The 19098-nt window shown below is 36.6% G+C and overlaps 3 protein-coding genes across 4 annotated transcripts; 2 read left to right on the top strand and 1 right to left on the bottom strand.

Annotated features, from left to right (window-relative positions):
• Window positions 1-337: 337 nt before the first annotated feature.
• rnf214 (ring finger protein 214) lies at window positions 338-8285 on the bottom strand. The gene is made up of 16 exons (XM_048188081.1): window positions 8113-8285; window positions 7839-7928; window positions 7583-7751; window positions 7448-7507; window positions 6548-6688; window positions 6181-6314; window positions 4912-4980; window positions 4725-4821; window positions 3832-3920; window positions 3400-3487; window positions 3215-3310; window positions 1611-2146; window positions 1326-1443; window positions 1073-1222; window positions 644-736; window positions 338-555 (listed from the first exon to the last, which is right to left on the bottom strand). The coding sequence occupies exons 2-16, from the start codon at window positions 7892-7894 to the stop codon at window positions 493-495; spliced, it is 1959 nt and encodes a 652-aa protein (XP_048044038.1). The 5' UTR covers window positions 7895-7928; window positions 8113-8285; the 3' UTR covers window positions 338-492.
• Window positions 8286-8820: 535 nt separating this feature from the next.
• LOC125266945 lies at window positions 8821-15691 on the top strand. The gene is made up of 7 exons (XM_048188090.1): window positions 8821-12230; window positions 12340-12526; window positions 12630-12716; window positions 12853-12894; window positions 13271-13395; window positions 14693-14782; window positions 15162-15691. Exons 1-7 carry the CDS (start codon window positions 12114-12116, stop codon window positions 15246-15248), a joined length of 735 nt encoding a protein of 244 aa, XP_048044047.1. The 5' UTR covers window positions 8821-12113; the 3' UTR covers window positions 15249-15691.
• Window positions 15692-16033: 342 nt separating this feature from the next.
• On the top strand, window positions 16034-17634 carry si:dkey-111e8.4 (uncharacterized protein LOC793802 homolog). 2 transcript variants are annotated; one of them, XM_048188091.1, is made up of 3 exons: window positions 16034-16250; window positions 16581-16722; window positions 17274-17633. In XM_048188091.1, exons 2-3 carry the CDS (start codon window positions 16583-16585, stop codon window positions 17506-17508), a joined length of 375 nt encoding a protein of 124 aa, XP_048044048.1. In that variant the 5' UTR covers window positions 16034-16250; window positions 16581-16582; the 3' UTR covers window positions 17509-17633. The 2 variants fall into 2 exon arrangements, with proteins under 2 accessions (XP_048044048.1, XP_048044049.1); XM_048188092.1 differs by lacking the exon at window positions 16034-16250 and having other exon boundaries at window positions 17274-17634.
• Window positions 17635-19098: the final 1464 nt, after the last annotated feature.

A 19098-nucleotide genomic window follows, 5' to 3' on the forward strand; every position in this document is an offset into this window, starting at 1 on the left:
GGCCTCTGTTGATCCTTAATTTAATAAAATACAGAAATATATAATAGCAACATTTTCCAGTTAAGTAATTTTGTATCACTTGGAAAAGTTGAAGTGAAAGAAACATTTTATAATTTGGAGTTGTTGTGTATGTTACATGACCTTTAGAAAAGCTTACATAATAGAATTATACTTCAGGGTAAATTTGAAAATCTTTGGAATAAAATGGAATACTGAAAAAAGCACAATTCATATTAGAAGGATTTCCACTGATCAGCAAAGTAACACATTAGTGTAATACCATACTGTCCTTAATAATAATAATAATAATAATAATAATAATAATAATAATCAACTCTGACCAGTAATGGATCAAATTTATTTTATAACATTAACCAGATAGTTATTATGGAATTATGTATGGAATTATAAAAAATTCACAAGTGACTTATAACTATTAAAATAATCATTCCACTCAATTTTGCAGGTAAAAGCTCAGAGTGTTCTCAGTCCTCATTTAGATGGGCAGAAAGGACAGGAGTTATTCTTACTGGTCTTGAGCCAAACGCTGACACACTAAAGAAAAAGAAAAACAACAACAGTTATTAGAAAACAAAGCAAATAATTTGCCTAAATGTATATTTTGTGAACGTTAAACACTCACTTCTCTGTGCATTGTATGGGAGCAGTTTGTGTTGTACTGGCTTCCAGTATCCACAGGATTTTGACACATCAAACAAAATTTCCGCATAGAGGACTGACAGAGAAAAAGGATTTGTTAATATGGTTCTAAAAACAAAAATGTTATTCAATAAATTCAAATTCTCTGAATACTTGTGAATCCTGGTTGGTTTATGGATATATTTTAGGAAATAATATGCAGTAAACTGCACTGTAAAATATAGTAGTAATATTTATTGTCAATACTTTTATTTGAAATGCAAAAGGTATATTAGTTTTACCTTTGTGTCATTCCTTCTTACTAAAAGGACAACTTGAGTAAAATATGGCACAGCTTACCCCACTCTACCCTATAGTCCAGAGTATTTTGTTAAATGTGATTTAAGGAAAGGGGTTTAAAGCTGAATTCTACCTGCGGGGGTCTTGTGTGGAAAACCTGAGCGACCGGGGGACGGAAATGAGGCCGCATGGGATGCGGTGGCTGGGCTACGGGACGCTGGATCGGACCGACTGAAGCAGGAAAGGCTCTAGCTCCAGACGGAGGTGCTATAGGTCCTGGTGGCTAAAATGACAGTGATAAAGTTAAAAATTATATAAGCAATGCACAGAAGGAAAGTAACAACAAACACAAAATGAGGAAGAGTGAGAGGAGTGTGCCATCGCACCGGTCTTTGGTTCTGCGCAAGTCTCTGTGCAACCTGCTGAGTAACATCATCCATCGACATGCCAGCCATAGTACCACGCTCACTCTTGATTTGCTGTAGAACACGTGTTAACTGATCTCTAACAGACAGAAACAGAGAGGTTACTTTCAGAAAGCAATCTTTACTCTTTGACAATAATCAAAATAAAATAAAAAACTGTCAACAAGAAGACAAAATTATATTGGCTGCTAAAAATGTACTGGGAAATAACCAAGCTTATCATATAACAGTGTATAATCTCAATACCTTGTGCATTGTGGGAAATGTGAGCCCAGTCTCTCCAGAAGCTTGTCCAGTTTGCCTGCCGGTGCAGAATTGGAGGGGAGGGGCTGGGGAGAGGAGTTACGCGTAGACGCGGTTTGCATGAACGTTTGGGGAAGGCGCACTGCAGCTTGGGGATGAAAACTGGCTCCGTGAGCAACTGAGGGTGCAAGGGAGGCACCTGGAAGGATATGTGGGGCTGGCGTGACGGGAGCATGGGATGACGTTTGAGGCCGGCAGATAGTTTGCATGGGTATTTGAGGGGCAGGTGCATGAGTTGTCATAGGGGGATACATGTTTGTGAGGTGCGCAGATTGTGGGCCTATACTGATGGGTACATATGGTGTGTTTTGAGGAGACGGGGCTGAAATTGGCGGTGTGGCTCTTTGTGGTGGTGGTGGTGTGACTGAGGGGTGGAATTGGGGATGAACTATGGGAGGAGAATTTGTGGTAGTTGATGGACCACTGTTGAAAATGGGATGAGAAGCAGGATTCTGAAGTGAACTGATTATCATCTCCAACTTCGGAAAGCCAAGGATAAAAGAAAATGACACACACAAAAATATACATTATTTACATCAGTTTTAAACTATGCAATATAATTATAATACAATTAAACTCAGTATTCCGTCTTGAGCAGCAACTCTAGAGAACATGCAGTTTATAAAAGATGATGCGCCACAATATTAGAGGTAGTTGGTATGTTATACATTACATAATCATGCAGAAATTCTTTTTAAATAAACTAGTGAATTTTACAAATTAAAAAAAAGGACTTTGCCTGATGCAAACCAAAAGATATATACATACAAATCAAGCCGTGGTAAAACAGCCACTTTATAAATTCTACAATAGCACAGTATATGCCATAAAACAGTAACACCGTTTAATAAGTTTTGGTAATACTTTACAATAAGGTTCATTAGTTAAACATTAGTTAACGTATTAACTAACATGAACTTACCATGAGCAATACATTTGTTACTGTATTTACTAATCTTCATTAAAGTTAGTTAATGAAAATACAGCTGTTCATTGTTTGTTCATGTTAGTTCACAGTGCATTAACTAATGTTAACAAGATTTTTATAATGTATTAGTAAATGTCGAAATTAACATTAACATGAACATTGTTAACATTAACAAAGATTAATAAATGCTGTATAAGTGCAGTTCATTATTAGTTCATGTTAACTAATGAACCTTATTGTAAAGTGTTACCAAAGTTTCAGTTAAGTAAGATTTGTTGTAAGAAACTAATACTTTTATTCATCAAGGGTGCATTAGTTTGATCAAAAGTGACAGTAAAGACATTTATAAAAGATTATAAGATTAATAAGATTAAACGTTACAACGGATATCTATTTCAAATAAATGCTGTTCCTTTGAACTTTCAATTGATCAAAGAATCCAGGGGGGAGAATGCATTCAACAACTGTTTTCAACATTGATGATAATAAGAAATGTTTCTTAAATAACAAATCAGCAAATTAGAATGACTTCTGAAGAATCATGTGAGACTGAAACTGAAAGTCTTACAGACCCCAAACGTTTGAACGGTAGGCCATATATGAACAAATTGACACTCACTGTAGGCACTGCTGGAAGTAATGGGAGTGGGACTGAGGGCAAACTGTCCAACTGTTCACCTCTCTGCAGAAGTTGATGGTTTTCATTAAACTTATTCTGTGAAACAAAAACCGAAAGACAGAGTGAGAGAAGCTGCAAACCCTGTTCACCTGTAATACACTGGTATCAGCCCCTCCCCTCCTCACCTTTAGTCCTACCAAGCTCCCGCGGACCATTGCCACATTGTGCTCCCATTTCTGCTGCTGGTGCAGGTGCTGCTGCGAAGGATTTAATCTGTCCAGATTAAGCAAAAAACCCAAAGAAATCATATCACCTTTATGCATGCTGACTGTATTTACATACCTGTCAACACTAGGGCTGGGCGATATATCGCATGCGTTTGTCACGTGCATTTTGTCAGTAAAGCCGGTTTCCTGATTACCGCTAAATCGCCATTACCTGCTTTCAAATGGAGCGGCATTTAATAGACAGAGCCGTAGTTCACTGACAAGCTACGCAATATCGCGTTCATATCGCAGATGAATCGCCTTCGATAATGAACGCGATATTGCGTGGCTTGTCAGTGTCACGCGATATATCGCCCAGCCCTAGTCAACACATTAATTCACAAACAGTACCTGAGAAAATTAAGATATTTTTCAGCGTCTGCAATCCAGTCCTCCACTTGAGAAAGCGCAAGCTCTTTCTGCATCTCAAGTGCAGCTATCTGCTCACACAGACACATGAACAAATACAGAGTCAGACCATAATATACATGATTCACTACACTATCTGAACAGTGTTTCTCAACTGGTGGGTCGCGACCCATCGTTCCTGATTCAGTATCTGCAGTCAGATGAGATGTTGACAGGCTATATGTCAGGGTCATTATTCTAACATTATTTTCATAGCTTGTTACGAAATAAAAAAAAAAGTCTCTCACCTCAAAAAAAACAAAATTTCCTTTCCTGGGAAACTCTGTGCTTGTATAGAGTGACAGTGCATGCTGTATGTCACTTCATATTTAAAATGCAAGAGAAACTACAATCATGCAATAAGTACCAATAAATCACGTAACTGGTACATTGTGTGTTAGCTGGGAAGGATTTGAATGCAGGTATGATGTTCATTCTATACATCAGGAGCAGTTTCCATGTTTCATTACAGTTCATATTAGTATTGTCTATGTACCGTGGTAACTGTTGTTTCTGTAACCCCCAAAATGATACTTTGTTTTCACTGTGTTATTTTGTATATTTCTAAACTGTGGTGGCTCATGCCAACTTTATTGTATTAATTAGTTTGGAACTGCTATTTAAAACCCTTACATTATAGGCCTATTCATTCATCAGTATTAGTCATATTTGTACAATTTATGTGTATGTTAAGTAAAGTACTTGTGTGTCTGTCACCATTTTTTAATTTGGTTGTTGAGTTGCAACTTAATGACCAAGAGAAAATGTGGGTCCCATGGCCAAACCAGTTGAGAACTACTGTTCTAGAAGACGTGCTGTGGAGGTGCAGGATTTGCCTCATCCTGAAGAACGGTCTGACTGGCTTGCTCTGCCTGTCTGCACAGCGTCTCCATTTCCACCCTCAAGTCAGCTATTTCCTGCTCCCAGGAGAACCTGCCACAAACACAAGCACAAAATCAGATAAACACTCAGATCCAGAGACATCTGGTTGCGTTTCTCTGTTTACATTTTGAATTTTTTTACTTCTCTTGACTCTGTTCTTCAATCAGCATCTTGAGTTTCTTTTCTGTGTCCTCCAGATCCTGAGCCAATCTAAAACACGTACATATCTTTTTAAATTCAATGAATAAAATCTTGGCAATATTATATACTACCCTTTAAAAGTTTATGGACACTACAATTTTTGAAAGAAATAATTATTTTTATATTTTAGAATGCATAAAACTGATCAAAATGACAGTAACAACATCTATAACATTATGAAAGAATTCTCTATGAAATAAACGCTGTTCTTTTGAACTTTCAAAGATCAGAGAATCCTGAACATTTTTTTATCTGTTTCCACAAAAATATTAAGCAGCAAAACTGTTTTCAACACTGATATTAAGAAATGTTTCTTAAGCACCAAATCAGCAAAATAGAGTGATTTCTGAAGGATCATGTGACACTGAAGACTGGAGCAATGACAACTAAAAATTCAGTTTTGCAATCACAGGAATAAACTACATTTTAAAATATATTCAAATAGAATATATCACAATATTTTACAATATTACTATTTTTACTGACTTTTTGATCAAATAAATGCAGCTTTGGTGAGCCTAAAAGTGTTCTTTCACAAACAAAAAGAATACAGAACTAATTGATATTGTATGTTCTGCCCACAGTACACTAGCCTGGTAATACCAGACTCTGCTACTTCACTTTGCTTCGTAGACAGAGTCTGGAATGGCATAATAGAGAAGTGTTTTCTCTCTCGCTAGGGGACGCTTGTCTGAAGTTTAAAATCATTGGTTACCCGTAAGCCAATCAGATACGTTTAGTTATGACGTATGTTATCCGCCTGTACAGCCGCATCGAAGCACAGACATCATGCATCGAACTCAAATCTATGATTGAACTTCCACTGTAAACCTGTTGTAAACACATGATGATGTGAGCGAAATACCGGAGTGAACATGGCTGTAAACGACTTTTGCAGATTATGCGAAGTTAATGCATCCCGAAGTTTGCATCCCGTATCTCGTTTCCCATTTCCGCGGTCGTTTCGGTTTTCGATTTCTCTAACCTACAATGTAAAACTCGGCGCTTAGCATCTACGTCACGGCTCTCAGCCCGCCCTCTGTTCGTTGATTGGCCCGGCTGTTTCCAGACCGGTTGCAAACACAAAGCTCTGATGCTGTATCAGACTGAGTACAGAAGCGAAATGAAATTGAGCGGAAGTAGGAAGTCTGACGTAGTCAGGCTAACAGTACACAGCTGAATTTCATAAATATTTTAATGTCTTTTTACCTTGTTTTCTCCTCTTCCATTCGATCTTTCTCTGCAGTAAGCTCCTGCCGTTTTACCGTAAAGTTTTTCCTCGTTGTCTTGCTGCTATTCAGCTCCAATTTAATTTGCAAAGACTCAATTTTTTCAATAAAACCCTGTAAAACAAAAAAAACAAAAAAAAAAACAAAAAAACAAATTTAATACCAATGAAAATCAGGCTCAAAAAGTAGAGTAATGACAGAGGTTGTGACAAGGACACTGTACAAAGTATTTCCAGTCCCTATTGAGTTCAAGGGAGATTTTAAGCACCTTTTTTGTTATTCAAATGATGTAAATGTCAGAACCTGCATATATTGGTGGTTTTTTATGTACAGATGTGATGCTAAACCTGGTACTGATGATTTCTGTCATCTCTTGTTTTTTCCAGACTGTGGACACAAATATTGTGGTGCTCCTCCTCTGCTGCATGCTGCTTCGCAAGAGCCTCATACTGCTCATTCAACTCAATACTGCAGTCTTCTAAAGCATGCTAAAGAGAAAGGGATATAAATATATATATATCAACTTTTAAAAAGAATATTATAGTAATACTTTTCACTTCTTTCTATTGCATCATTTATTTGTGCTCCTTTTATAAAAGGATGCTCTTCCATTAAAACAGGATGCTCTTTGAAACAGTCAATTCATGCAAATGTACAAATGTTTGTTGTGTTAAATATTATGTAATTGCACATTTGAATAAAATCAAGTAAAATTAGAAAAATACAAAATAGAAACATTTTCAATTTCTCAGATATATAAAAACCACTGTAAACAAATCCACATTTCCAAAAACATCAGTAAGACATTCATAAACTCTACAAACAGTAAAAAAAGTACAGGGTTCCAAGGCTGAATTGTTCCTAATTCACATTTGCTAGAAAACTAGTATGATATTTGTGCAACAAATCTCTCGAAAGTACAATAACAAGGTTACTCTATCCAGAAGTACAAGGCTAATGTCACACACACACAAACAAATGTTGGTTTAAAGTTCAACATCAACATTTTTGCTCAACCCTTTGTAAAATTTAAAGTAAATCATGTTTTCAGCATTTCAGATAGCAAGGACCACATCAAATGTCCTAACAAGTCATTTTTCATTATATTTCACTATCTTTGTGAGCACATTTTTTAATTTAATTTTATTATTTTTACAAACCTGGTGCTTACAAACATAGCTTGCACACACACACCCACACAGACAGTGGTCATAAAGAGAACCTGCAGTAGGGTGCTGAAAACTTACAATATCTGATTCCCAGTCCTCGTTTGTGTTTGCAGATCTCTCCTCTGTCCATTCTTCAGTCTATGGTGGAGATAACAATCAAACTACATTTAGATGATCACTTTTGTGAAATGTATCATTAGGAGTTTTTCAGACCTGTACGGTTTGGCTCTGTGTTTCATTGCTGGGTGTAAAAGTGCTGTAATCTTGCTCTTCAGCATACTGGTTGAATACTGTTGGGAAGCTGCTCTCAGTGGACCAGGGCCCGGCTGCTGATGAGCTCCACAGTGAAGGAACCGGCGGAATCACTGCAGAAACTGGGTCCCTGCCGAGAGAACGGGGACAGCCGTGCTGCTGAACAATTCCAAATAGAAACACTTTAAAAATCCACTGTAAGCTGTTTTGTACTTACTGAAGCAAGTCTTCATCTAAAGCCGAACTCCACTCGGTGTGTATTTCACTTTCCATTTACAGGCAAATTCAGCGACAAAAGTCTCTGGATCTAAAAAAAAAAATATTCAGATTTAAAACGTAAGCCTAAATATTTTTATGAACGCACAATACGGCTGAATTTACACCTGACAACACATATTTTAAATGACGACGATGGTTATATTTCCAGTGAAATATGAGCGCCAACAGCAGCAGAGTCAACGAAACAGCACAGAAATTAAACCGAAACTCACTCTAAACATTCAAAGAGCTGGTCTTGATGGTCAGATAAGTCACAGTATACGCGGAGTATATGTAATCTAAATAATTTAAGAGAATAATGATCTTTTTTAAAAAGGCAAAGGCAACTGGCGCAACTTTCATGACATCATATAAAGCTGTTTTACTTCCGGTGTTACAATATATCCAGTTCCTGAAATATTTGGTTCCATATTCAGTTCCTGTAATATTTTGGGTGTAGACCTAGTAGGATATATTTGGAGATTATTCCCAGCCAAGGGTATATGGAAAGATTTTAACGTTGACTGGCTTGACACACATTTACTTGTGTGGCTTTAATGATAATTCGTCATGATATAATAGGAAAACATAAGTAGGAGAACATTTGTAGTTTGGTGTTGATAAAGAGCACGCAAACCTTAATGGTTCCATGACAACACTGGCTTTCTACAAAATAATCAAGAAATTAACCCTAATTTGGGTGTTTAGGGTCAATATGACCCCATTTTTTAATTTTCTTTAGTTTAAAAAAAAAAAAAAAAAAAAAAAAAAAAGCTTCCCTTCATCAGGGTGGCATAAGATTTTGTAACTTTTTCTACATTATCTTTTTTTTTTTTTTTTTTTTTTTATTGCAATATTAACAAACAGAACAAGTTGATACATGCAAAAAAATAAACAATATTTAAAAACCCCCCCGGGGGGTCGCGAGATGATTTCCATAAATAAAAAAATAAAAATAAAATAAAAATTAAACGATTAGAAATAGCATATTTTATCAATAATTGTAACAAAATACTAAAAATAGATGCAAATAAAAAAGCCATCAACCTTTCGTTTTTCCTTCCCCTTGACCGTGACTCCTGGGGTGATTACGACAGATTAACAACATATTAGCAACAGTATCAGTTAGCAGGTCAGTTTACAGCACCATGTTAAACATTCTGATATGTGCACGTTGGTAATTCTTTAGGCTTTACGCTTTGGATATTATTTTTGTCTAAATGAAATGTTGGTTAATATCTACCAAAGACAACGCGAGGAGAGCGGAGAAGCACCACCGTCATGCCTTTGCAGTTCATATGAAGCACGCGCTATTGTATTTTCATAGATGCTGCGTTTGCAGTGCGCAACTGATCCATGGCTGTTTATCACAAACAATACATTTACTTAGGTTATTTTTATTTCAAATGCAAAAGTTGTTACTGAACATGGCTTGTCAGCATTGCGATTCTCTTTATATATACACTATATTTCATAGATGTCACGTTTAAACGCACTACAAAAACGTTTTATTCATTTCATTACTATATATGAAGCAATACTTTAGATTTATATATTATGTTTCTCACGGAAGTGGCAAAACATTTAAACGTAAGCGTTATGTTTTTAAATAACATTTTAAATTAAAACTTAAAATAGACAAAAACAGGCGACTCTTTTCACCTTCACGAAGAGACGAGTGCTATCTGCCAGCTATGCCAGGTAAGGTGCCATTTTCCATGCTTTACCCGAGACAAAAAGCCATGTGTAAACTTTGTAACAGAGACTTTAAATTATATGCATCTAGGGTGACCACCTGGCTATTAATCTGTTGCAGGACAGTGGATGTGATTTTGCGGGACAATGCGGGACACGTGAGACAGATACATTTAAAACTGCTATGTAAATATTGATTTACATTTGTTGGCAAACTTGGCGTATGCGCCAATTAATGTTTCTGCCGGTGGGTGCCCACACTATAATGTTGCGCTTATGGCAACATTAAATCCTGGAGAGACGACAATTCTAGATTTAGGGCTGCACATGCAGTAGGACAAAGTTTGAGCACGCAGATCTGAGCGAGAGCGCGCGCGCATCCAGTTTTGTGCAAAGGAATCCGCAATTGATGCGCTCTCGTGATACAATAATGCGTTCTCGACATTTTTCAATATATAATAACGCCATAGAACCCGCATTAAATGAACTATAAACGTGAAAAGAAAGTCGTGTCTGAACGTCGCAGTTTTGTATTGGTTAAAACAAATGGAGAATATCTCGTTTTTCCGTAGACCATTTCCATGGGTGGCGCTTGATCGCCGCCGTTCATTGGAAATATTTGCCATCAGAATGGATGATTACATGCTTTAAATCATCGATTTAGGCAGCTTTGAGCAGCTCATGAGGTTCCTAACTAGTGAGATGAAATCCTTGCTGGTGTAGTTGTGTTTACTGACTTTGATGAGGCCCGCACTTATCCCTTTGCGCTGTCCACTCAGTTGTCATCAACGGGAAAACCTCTCTCTATATAGATTTCGTTGGTTGGTTATTTTCACAGCTAGAAAATGACGGCTGCACAAATAGATTTTTAAATGCCAGTCACAGTTTTTATTATATTTCTTACTGTTGTATTGTAGTTTCAGGGATGAAAAAATAGACATAAATGAAATGCAGGACACTGCTTAAGTCTTACGAGACGCTGGACAAAGCTCTCAATTTCGGGACTGTCCCGCAAAATGCGTGACGGGTGGTGAGCATATGCATCTATGGTGAAATTACTAGGTTTTTTTGCGTCAATACATGTTTATTTTAATGTGAACAGTGCGCCGTCGTTTTAATTCAGCGCTGTGCAGCACAGCAAAAATAGACTCGGCGCGTAAATGATCGCTGCACTGCTGCAGACGCACCGCTCCTGGAACGCACTGCCGCAGTTTAATGCAGTGTGAAATCCGTTAATATGGCCACAGAACAATGCGCACTGCAGAGTATGTGTGAAACAGGCGTTAGTGCGTGTGCACCATCGCGCACAGCGTTTGTATACTTTAACCACCTCCGAGGATAGTGGGGTCGCGAGTCACTGGCATCTTTATTTTGGGGTCGTGGGCTGAAAAGTTTGGGAACCCCTGCCATAGCCTACTATCCGGACAGGATTTGATTTGTCTTGTCACCTGTTAAATCTCTCCTGCATAAATGAAACGCGTTAACGGTGTGAATGCACCGTAGTGTGTTTTGTTTTACTAGTAAAAATTAAATTAGAGAGCTCTCTTACTGTAATTATTACTAGTAACAACTGAATTGAATTAAAGAGCTCTCTAATTGGAATTCTTACTAGCAAAAATTCAATTGTAGAGCTCAGTAATTAAAAATGAATGGAAGTCAATGGAGACATATGACTAAACCAATTTGTTTTTGTTGTTTTGATCATTTGTTGATCTCTCCAACTGGAATTGTTACTATTAAAAATTGAATTAGAGAGCTCTGTAATTGTAATTCTTAGTAATAATTGAATTAGAGAGCTCAGCTGTGTTTTTTTCACTGCTTGAGAAAATGGATGTGGTGTGAGAGCAGCGTCTATTTTGTGAGTGTCAGTCATGTTGAATGCATGAGAGTTGACAGCCCTGTTTCCTGCTATTGTAAAAAATTAAATAAAAAATAATCTGTTTACTTGCAAATGAATGCAACACTGTGTTCCCATAAGAAGTAGCCGATTTTCCTGATCAGTTAATTCTGCTGTAGAGTCCAAATCTGCATGATTTGACAGACTCATCTCCAAGATACCATGAAGGACAGATTTTAGAAAATACTCAAACCAGCAAAGTGCAGTTCCCATAATATGCCCAAAGTGAAGAATCAGAATTCGGTACCGCAGAATGAGGACACCAGCCACATGTTAGAACTTGACTGAAACTCAGCAGTCAGTGGGTGAAGAGAGAGAGAGAGCAGTGTTGTTCTCTGAAGAAATGTGGATAAAAATAAACAGGAAGGAGTGCAGATAGTAATCCACTGCCTGATACTGATACAGCTGGAAAGTTCAGGTAGAGCAGGAACACCAAAAATCAAGAGTTCAGTGACCTGCAGAATTTAATTGCTGTCCGTGTGAGCGGAGTAAAGACTGATGTTTGCTTTCCCTTCTGCTTTATTTGACATTTTGCAGATTGTGTAACACTCAAACAATGCTTTTTCTTATGATCATCAAGTTATATTTACAACCCACTGCTTCCTCCTTTTGTATAGTCAGAGACTTAAACTGCACTGCTGCATGCAAATCCAAGTAGGCTATACCATCATCAAGGGATGTGGAGAAATGTGGTCTGACTTTGGACAGGAAAGGAAGTGCAGAAGAGAAAAGAAAACCAGCAGCACAGAGAAATATACGGTAGGTTTGCACTTAACGTTAGTCAACACAACTGCAAACAGCATCACGACTAGTTTTTCAGTCTCAGAGGGTGTGATATATGATTCTTGTAACTGTACGTATGGTATAGTTTGAGAGTGTGATGGAGCTGCAGCAGCAATTTTCTGTGTGCCTAAATGAATATGAAGAGGGTGAGGGAAACACAGAAAACAGGGAGACGCAGAAAAATGATGCTGTTAAAACAGAAGACATTTATCAAACTCTTCAGTACACACCGGCAGAACAAAGAACTGTTAACGGTACAAGACTGTTCTCAGGTAAGACAACAGAGGATGGGTGGATGGAATTCATGGAGCAACATTTTCATGTAGTTTACAATCAGTGTTTCTGTATTAATCTTTATTAATCTCTGTTTAACAGAGCGTTATGAAAGGAAGTATGTGTTTTTACTGTTTGCTGTGAACATTCTTATCTCAACCATCATCCTTATCATTGTGGGCCTAAATTGTAAGTTTCATGACAGCATTTAAAATTTACTGAGGTACTAAATAATAATGGTAAAAATGGTTTGCGACAGTAATGTGTACATTTAAATGTAGTTTGACAAAATATTTATGAATATCATGTGTTTCCACCCCCTTAGACTCTCACAACAAAGAAACACAACTAATAAAAGGACAAAAAGGTTAGTTTGAATTTTTATTGACTGCTGAGAAGGAACTAATTTCGCTAACTAATTGTCAGCCTGCGTGTGTGAAACATCTGAAGAATAAACTGTTTCACACATTCATTGCCAGATTATATCCGATGTGTTATATGTGTTATATGTATGTGTCTTGATTATTTTTAATTTTGTCTGTGTTGTGCATCTTCTTATAAGCTATAACTGTTAAAATTGCTCTTGTGTGGTTTTGTTTTAAACATATCCTGGATGCAACTCACAAAACTAATACTAATGCAAAGCAATTTACAAAAATATATATGTAAGATTATTTAAATATTGATAATTTCTTTGATTTCTGTCAACAGATACCTACTGAATGTCCTTTGTTATCTTTCAGAAGTGTGGCTTCTCTATGACAACGTGTTTTATTTGTTCTGGAGTGACGACAGTAACTGCAACGCTGCCGAGAGCTTCTGCTCTAAGAGGAATGCCAGCCTTGCCGTGTTATCTAGTCATAACAAAGTACAGCAGCCATTCATCCACGTCTCTCTTTTTTGCTTTTTCTGCATAATTACACTATATTGATTTCATTTTGCTGATTTAGGAGAAGAATTAGGAATTGATCAAAACCAGTATGGAAAACAGTGCAGTAACAAACAATACCTGCAGTACAGTGGAATAAAAAACAATATTTAACAATGTATTTAAAATTTAAAAATGAATACATGTTAATGATAAAATATAATGTAATTATTTATTTAATTAATAATTTATTTAATTGTAATTAATAATTTATTTAACAATGAAATAATAAAGCGAACACAGTGTTCCATTACCACTATTACTGTACATGAGAGTAAACAGAATTAAAATGGTAATTACATTATTATTTACAGAGCTTATGAAGATGATGTCTGATTCTGAGATTGGGTTGCATATTTGACAGGTTCATATTGTCAGGGATATTTGGTTATGTTTGTTCTCAGTTGCACTTTCATGGACTTTTAGTTAGTATTCTTTCGTTTCTGTGTTTTCCACTTATTGTTTGTTGTCATGGTTACTAATATGATTTGTCATTGGTTTCAGCTGTGTTCACCCCATTAGTATTTATGCCACTCTGTTTCAGTTCTCAGTGTTGCCAATTTAGCTATTTTGTCACTAGATTTAGGAACTCCCTCACCCCTTTTGAGACTTTTTTCAAAAGTCTAGTGACAAATCTAGTAACTTCTTGTACAAACCTTATCTAGGTTCTTATCTCACTCAATAATTTATATAAATCAGTGAAATCAGAGGCCAGTTGCATAAAGTTAGTCACTATATTATATTGTCTTAAGAACTAGTTTGACCAACTTGCAGTTAACCAAGGGGTAATCAATGTTATTGTTCCAATTCAGATTACACCAATCTACCGTTTTGTGTAACGGACTTTAAAAATTTAGGACCACGCTTCAAGAAAAACATTAGTGTCTTAACTTTTAAGACTAGTCTAAGTGGTTTATGCAACTGGATCAGATTTCAACTGAAAGCAGTTGACAGCACTAGTTCTCAATTGTTCCAGTCTACGTTATGTTAGTGCTTGTGTTCATTCTGTTCCCTGCAATTGTATGTATCGTTGAAGCTTATTAGCACATTTATCTAATTCGTCATCTTCATATTCCTGTCCTCAACCCTTGCTGACAATATTGAACCAGGGGTAATTTTACCTCATAAATTGGTTATTATTTATTATAAGGTTTAGTAGGTGTAGCAGAGAGAGTCTACTTAAATTTGTTTAAATGTTAATGAATTAAAAGTGAATGTTGTGTGTGTACATGGGCAGGTCTGGTTGATGTCTAGAACCAATGGAAAGCAGTTTCTGGTCTTAAAAGCCTTATCAGACGGATCTGGAGATGGTGATTCTTCATTTGAGGTAATGCGCTTGAAATCTACAATTTTTTTTGTCTTAATTTTTATATTTTAAACCATTAAGATATTTCTGAAAGTTTTTTTGTCTGAACAGGCAATTACCAAAATGGTTGAAAAGCTTTTAATGCAGAGCTTGGAAAACAAATTGCTGTAAAATGCGATTCTCTTTGGGTTTTGTGTGTGTGAGAGTGAAAAAAAAAATTATATTGAAACATTTCTGGGCTTAATTGTATTTTTTATTTTTATTTTTTTTCAGTAAAATACTTTTTTTTTTTGTTAAAATCAATACAATTATAAAGTATTCTTACCTGAATTGCGTTTCAATTCACAATTCTGTGAATTGTATTTTTGATAAATTTCTGACTGTTCTGGTTGTACCTCAGGGTGACGATAATAAGTGTGGCATCATGACCTCTGATGTTGATACGGATCATGGAGAAGGATTTGTTTGTGAGAAACCCAGATTTTGAAGACAGCGGACTTTACTGATGATCCTTATCTTCTCAAGCAGCACTTGCCCTTGTAACTCCAGCAGTTTGCAGTGATCCAGATAACCCTGTGTGCTTTCGTTGACCAAGAATTTTGAATTTAAGCTTTTTAAATTTAATGTAGGCTATGCTTGGGACAGTTCCACAGGTCAAAGTTCAGCTTCCAGAGAACAAATATGCATAGGCTATATTGTACTTGATCTATCTTGTTTTTTGTTTGTTTGAATAATTGTATTGTCTGTCAGAGATTGTCTCCCTTCAAATCTTTCACTGATTTTTTTTTTTTTTTTTGAAAAGCAATCTTTTTTTTTTCTTCTTTTTTTCTTGCTTTCAAAACACTTGATGAATTAATTTATAGGTAAATGGAATCAGGCAGATCTTTGGCTATGGCTAAAGTTATTCAATAAATTCTTATGATCACTTGGTTTACCGTCTTTTTCTCATTTCTCCTCTCCTGCTTCTGCCGCTAGGCTGGAAAGAGAATTAGGCTGTCTTTATAAAAGTGGTATTTCCTCAAGTGAAAAATAGATATGAAAAAAAAATATAGCCACAGAGAAAAATAGCCACTCTAGTGACAAGGAGTGAACCTCTTTAGCTCTGTTTAGAATACTAATATATAACGGATATAAAAAAAACTAAAATTTAAACGGATTACAATAACTATAACTGCTTTATGCAAACACTTGTCAAGGAGCAGTCAAGCAAGTCCTAAAGGTGCATGAGAGTTTTATTCTGGGTTGTAGCGCCCTCTTCCTGTAATGTTTTGAAGTGTTGAACTGTTTTAACCGTTGTTGCAATTAAACAATAACAAAACGTAAATCTAACTAGTAACATAAATCTGGTATTCACACTTTAATTTGAATTAAAATAATGTTATAGTTTCTATCAATGTTTTTATCTTTTTATATATTTCATCATAGCCATGACTGCACGTTAACTGAGGCGTTCAGAAGAAACAGCATAACAGGACAGACCATTATTCAGGTAGGCCTATGCTATAACGTTACATATCTTATGCTATACATATATCTTACTTTATACAGACATCCTTGTACAAACTTAAATTTAATGCTTTTTGTTGTTGTTTGTTTTATTGTACTAGAAAGAACTCTTTCATAAGAAGTTGCAAGCTAGCTGGCAGTGCTCTATCAAACAATTATCAGCCATTTATAATGTAACGTTCAAAGTTATTGTTCAAATTACATTAGGCTATATGTTTCACTGACTAAATTTAAATTTCATCAAAACGTGACAGACAATGTTCATGAGTATGTGTTATTCCTCATCTAAACGACTTTAGTCTGTGCGCTGTAGGGATGGAATCAGGAGGTTCTCTGTCACGGTGGCTGAACTCTGATATTTTCATCGTGTTTGTGGTGTTGCTGTTGCTCCTATTGCTGGTCATCTTTGCTGTATGCTGGCTCATGAGACGACATCACACACAGAGACCCACAGAGTACTAAAACACACACACACACACACACACACACACACACACACACACACACACACACACACACACACACAGATATGTTTAACAAAAACACAATATCAGTCCCACCACACCCAATCAGGGGTGCTCATCCCTGTTCCTGGTGATCCTGCAGAGTTCAGTTCCAGTACTGGTCCAACACATCTGTTTATAATTATCAAGTGTTCTTAAAGATCTTAATAAGCTAGTTCAGGGGCCGGTTGCATAAACTGCTAAGATAGTCTCACAAGTTTGTCATCAATTTTTTTCTTTTCTTTAAGACTGTTCAAAAGTCAGTTACATAGACAGTAGATTAGTCTAATTTGATACTGAAAAGTAACTGATTACACCTAACTAACTGCTAGTTGGTCATAGTTCTTAAGGCACAGTCTTAACATAATGACTATGTTTATGCAACTGGCCACATGTATTTAAATATCACTGGATCTCCAGGAACAGGATTGAGCACCTCTAACATTACTATTATGCAAAATTCTCTCTAACAAAATGATTGACCTCGCTCTCTACTTCTCAAGGAAAATGGCAGAAATAGAGATTATTCCAGTTGATGCTGCAGACTCAGGGAACTCACCCAGATTTACCCTGAAGATTGTGACTGAGCAGACACATGCAACAGAGCTTGTGGAGACGTTAACTCGTAGAGGTCGCTCTGTTGAGGTTTCAGATCGCCATAGTAAACCCTCTGTCTCTGCTGTTACAAAAGATGATGACAACAATCAAGATTACACCGATGCATTACAGAATATATAAATCTTTGTGTAGTTTAGCAATTTTTTAATCAGAATGTTTAGTTCACTAGAATTAATTCAATTATAAATATAGAAATATGTAAACAAGTGAATTTGTTATTTTGTGTGCAACAAGAACATGGACTGAAAGACAAAAGAATCAAATTTGTTTTTTAATTATTGGACACATGAGGTTACTCATAGGATCCAGCATTCTCGTGAACCTACACAGGACTAGCGGTTTGGAGAAAGGATACTCAAACAAAATGCTTCATACATATGTACAGTTGCAAGAAAACGTATGTGAACCACACAGTGACTGAATGATTTTGAGATCCATCATTTCACATGGAGGACGACTGAGGGACTCAAACACAACTATTTAAAAAGGTTCAAAAATTAACTGATGCTTCAGAAGGAAACACAATGCATTAAGAGTCGGGGGGTGAAAACTTTTGAACAGGATGAAGAGGTCCAAATTTTTCTTATTTCGCTTGAATGTCATTTTTTTTTCATTTGCCCTTCGGAAACAACAGAAGATACTTGAATGTTTCCCGGAAGACAAATTAAATACAATTTACAATCTACAAATGTTTTCACCCCCCATCTATTAATGCATCATGTTTTTTTCTGGAGCATCAGTGAATGTTTGAACCTTTTTTAAAAGTTGTGTTTGAGTCCCTCAGTTGTCCTCAGTGTGAAAAGACGGATCTCAAAATCATTCAGTCACTGCTGTAAAGGGTTCAAATATGCAAAAAAATGCTGGAAAACTGAAGAATCTGCAGGACCTGGAGATTTTTTCTGAAGAACAGAGCTCAGTTTAACTGCTCAGGACAAACAAGAGACTCATGAACAACCATCACAAAACAAAAAAACAGTCGTAGATCATCCAGGTAACCACACACAGTATTAAGAATCAATGGTTCACAAACTTATGAATGGGGTTATTTTAATAAATTCAGCTATTTTTTTTGTCTTGTGGATTATATGTAAACATCTTTTATGTAAAATATCTTACTCAGGAGAGTACTAAATAAAAAATAACATGCATTTTGTATTATCTCCCTTATTTTGTTAAAATTATTCACATTTTCACAGATTCTGCAAGTGGTTCACATTTTTCTTGCAACTGTATATAGTATCTGTAAAGGCAGGAACACACCAAGCCGACGGTCGGCCGTCGGGCAGTTTTTCTTCGTCGGCCGACTAAGTTTTCTCAGTGTGTTCCGCACCGTGGCATAAGTTGGTCCTCGTCGGTTTTTCTTGGCCGATTTGACATGTTGAATCGGCGTCTGAGCTTGTCGGTCCGTCGGGTCATCTGATCATTCTGATTGGCAGTTCAGCTACTGCCACCTGCTGCCGGTATGGAAAGGCATTTCATCTTACGTAGGCGCAGAACAGACGTACTTGGCCGTCGGCTGTCGAGCATAGGTTTGGTGTGTCAGGGCAACTTTGGACCCAGACGCTGGCGAAGTGAGCCAACCCCGCAGTCTGCTTTCGTCGCCACTAGTTCGTTGGCGTCGGCTTGGTGTGTTCCTGCCTTAACTTGAACATGACAAAATGAGGCTGTAAAATGTACAATGTTACATTTTGTTGGAGGTTTTAATTGGTT

This window comes from Megalobrama amblycephala, linkage group LG4 (genome assembly GCF_018812025.1).
Source record: "Megalobrama amblycephala isolate DHTTF-2021 linkage group LG4, ASM1881202v1, whole genome shotgun sequence".
Classification (NCBI taxonomy): domain Eukaryota; kingdom Metazoa; phylum Chordata; class Actinopteri; order Cypriniformes; family Xenocyprididae; genus Megalobrama; species Megalobrama amblycephala.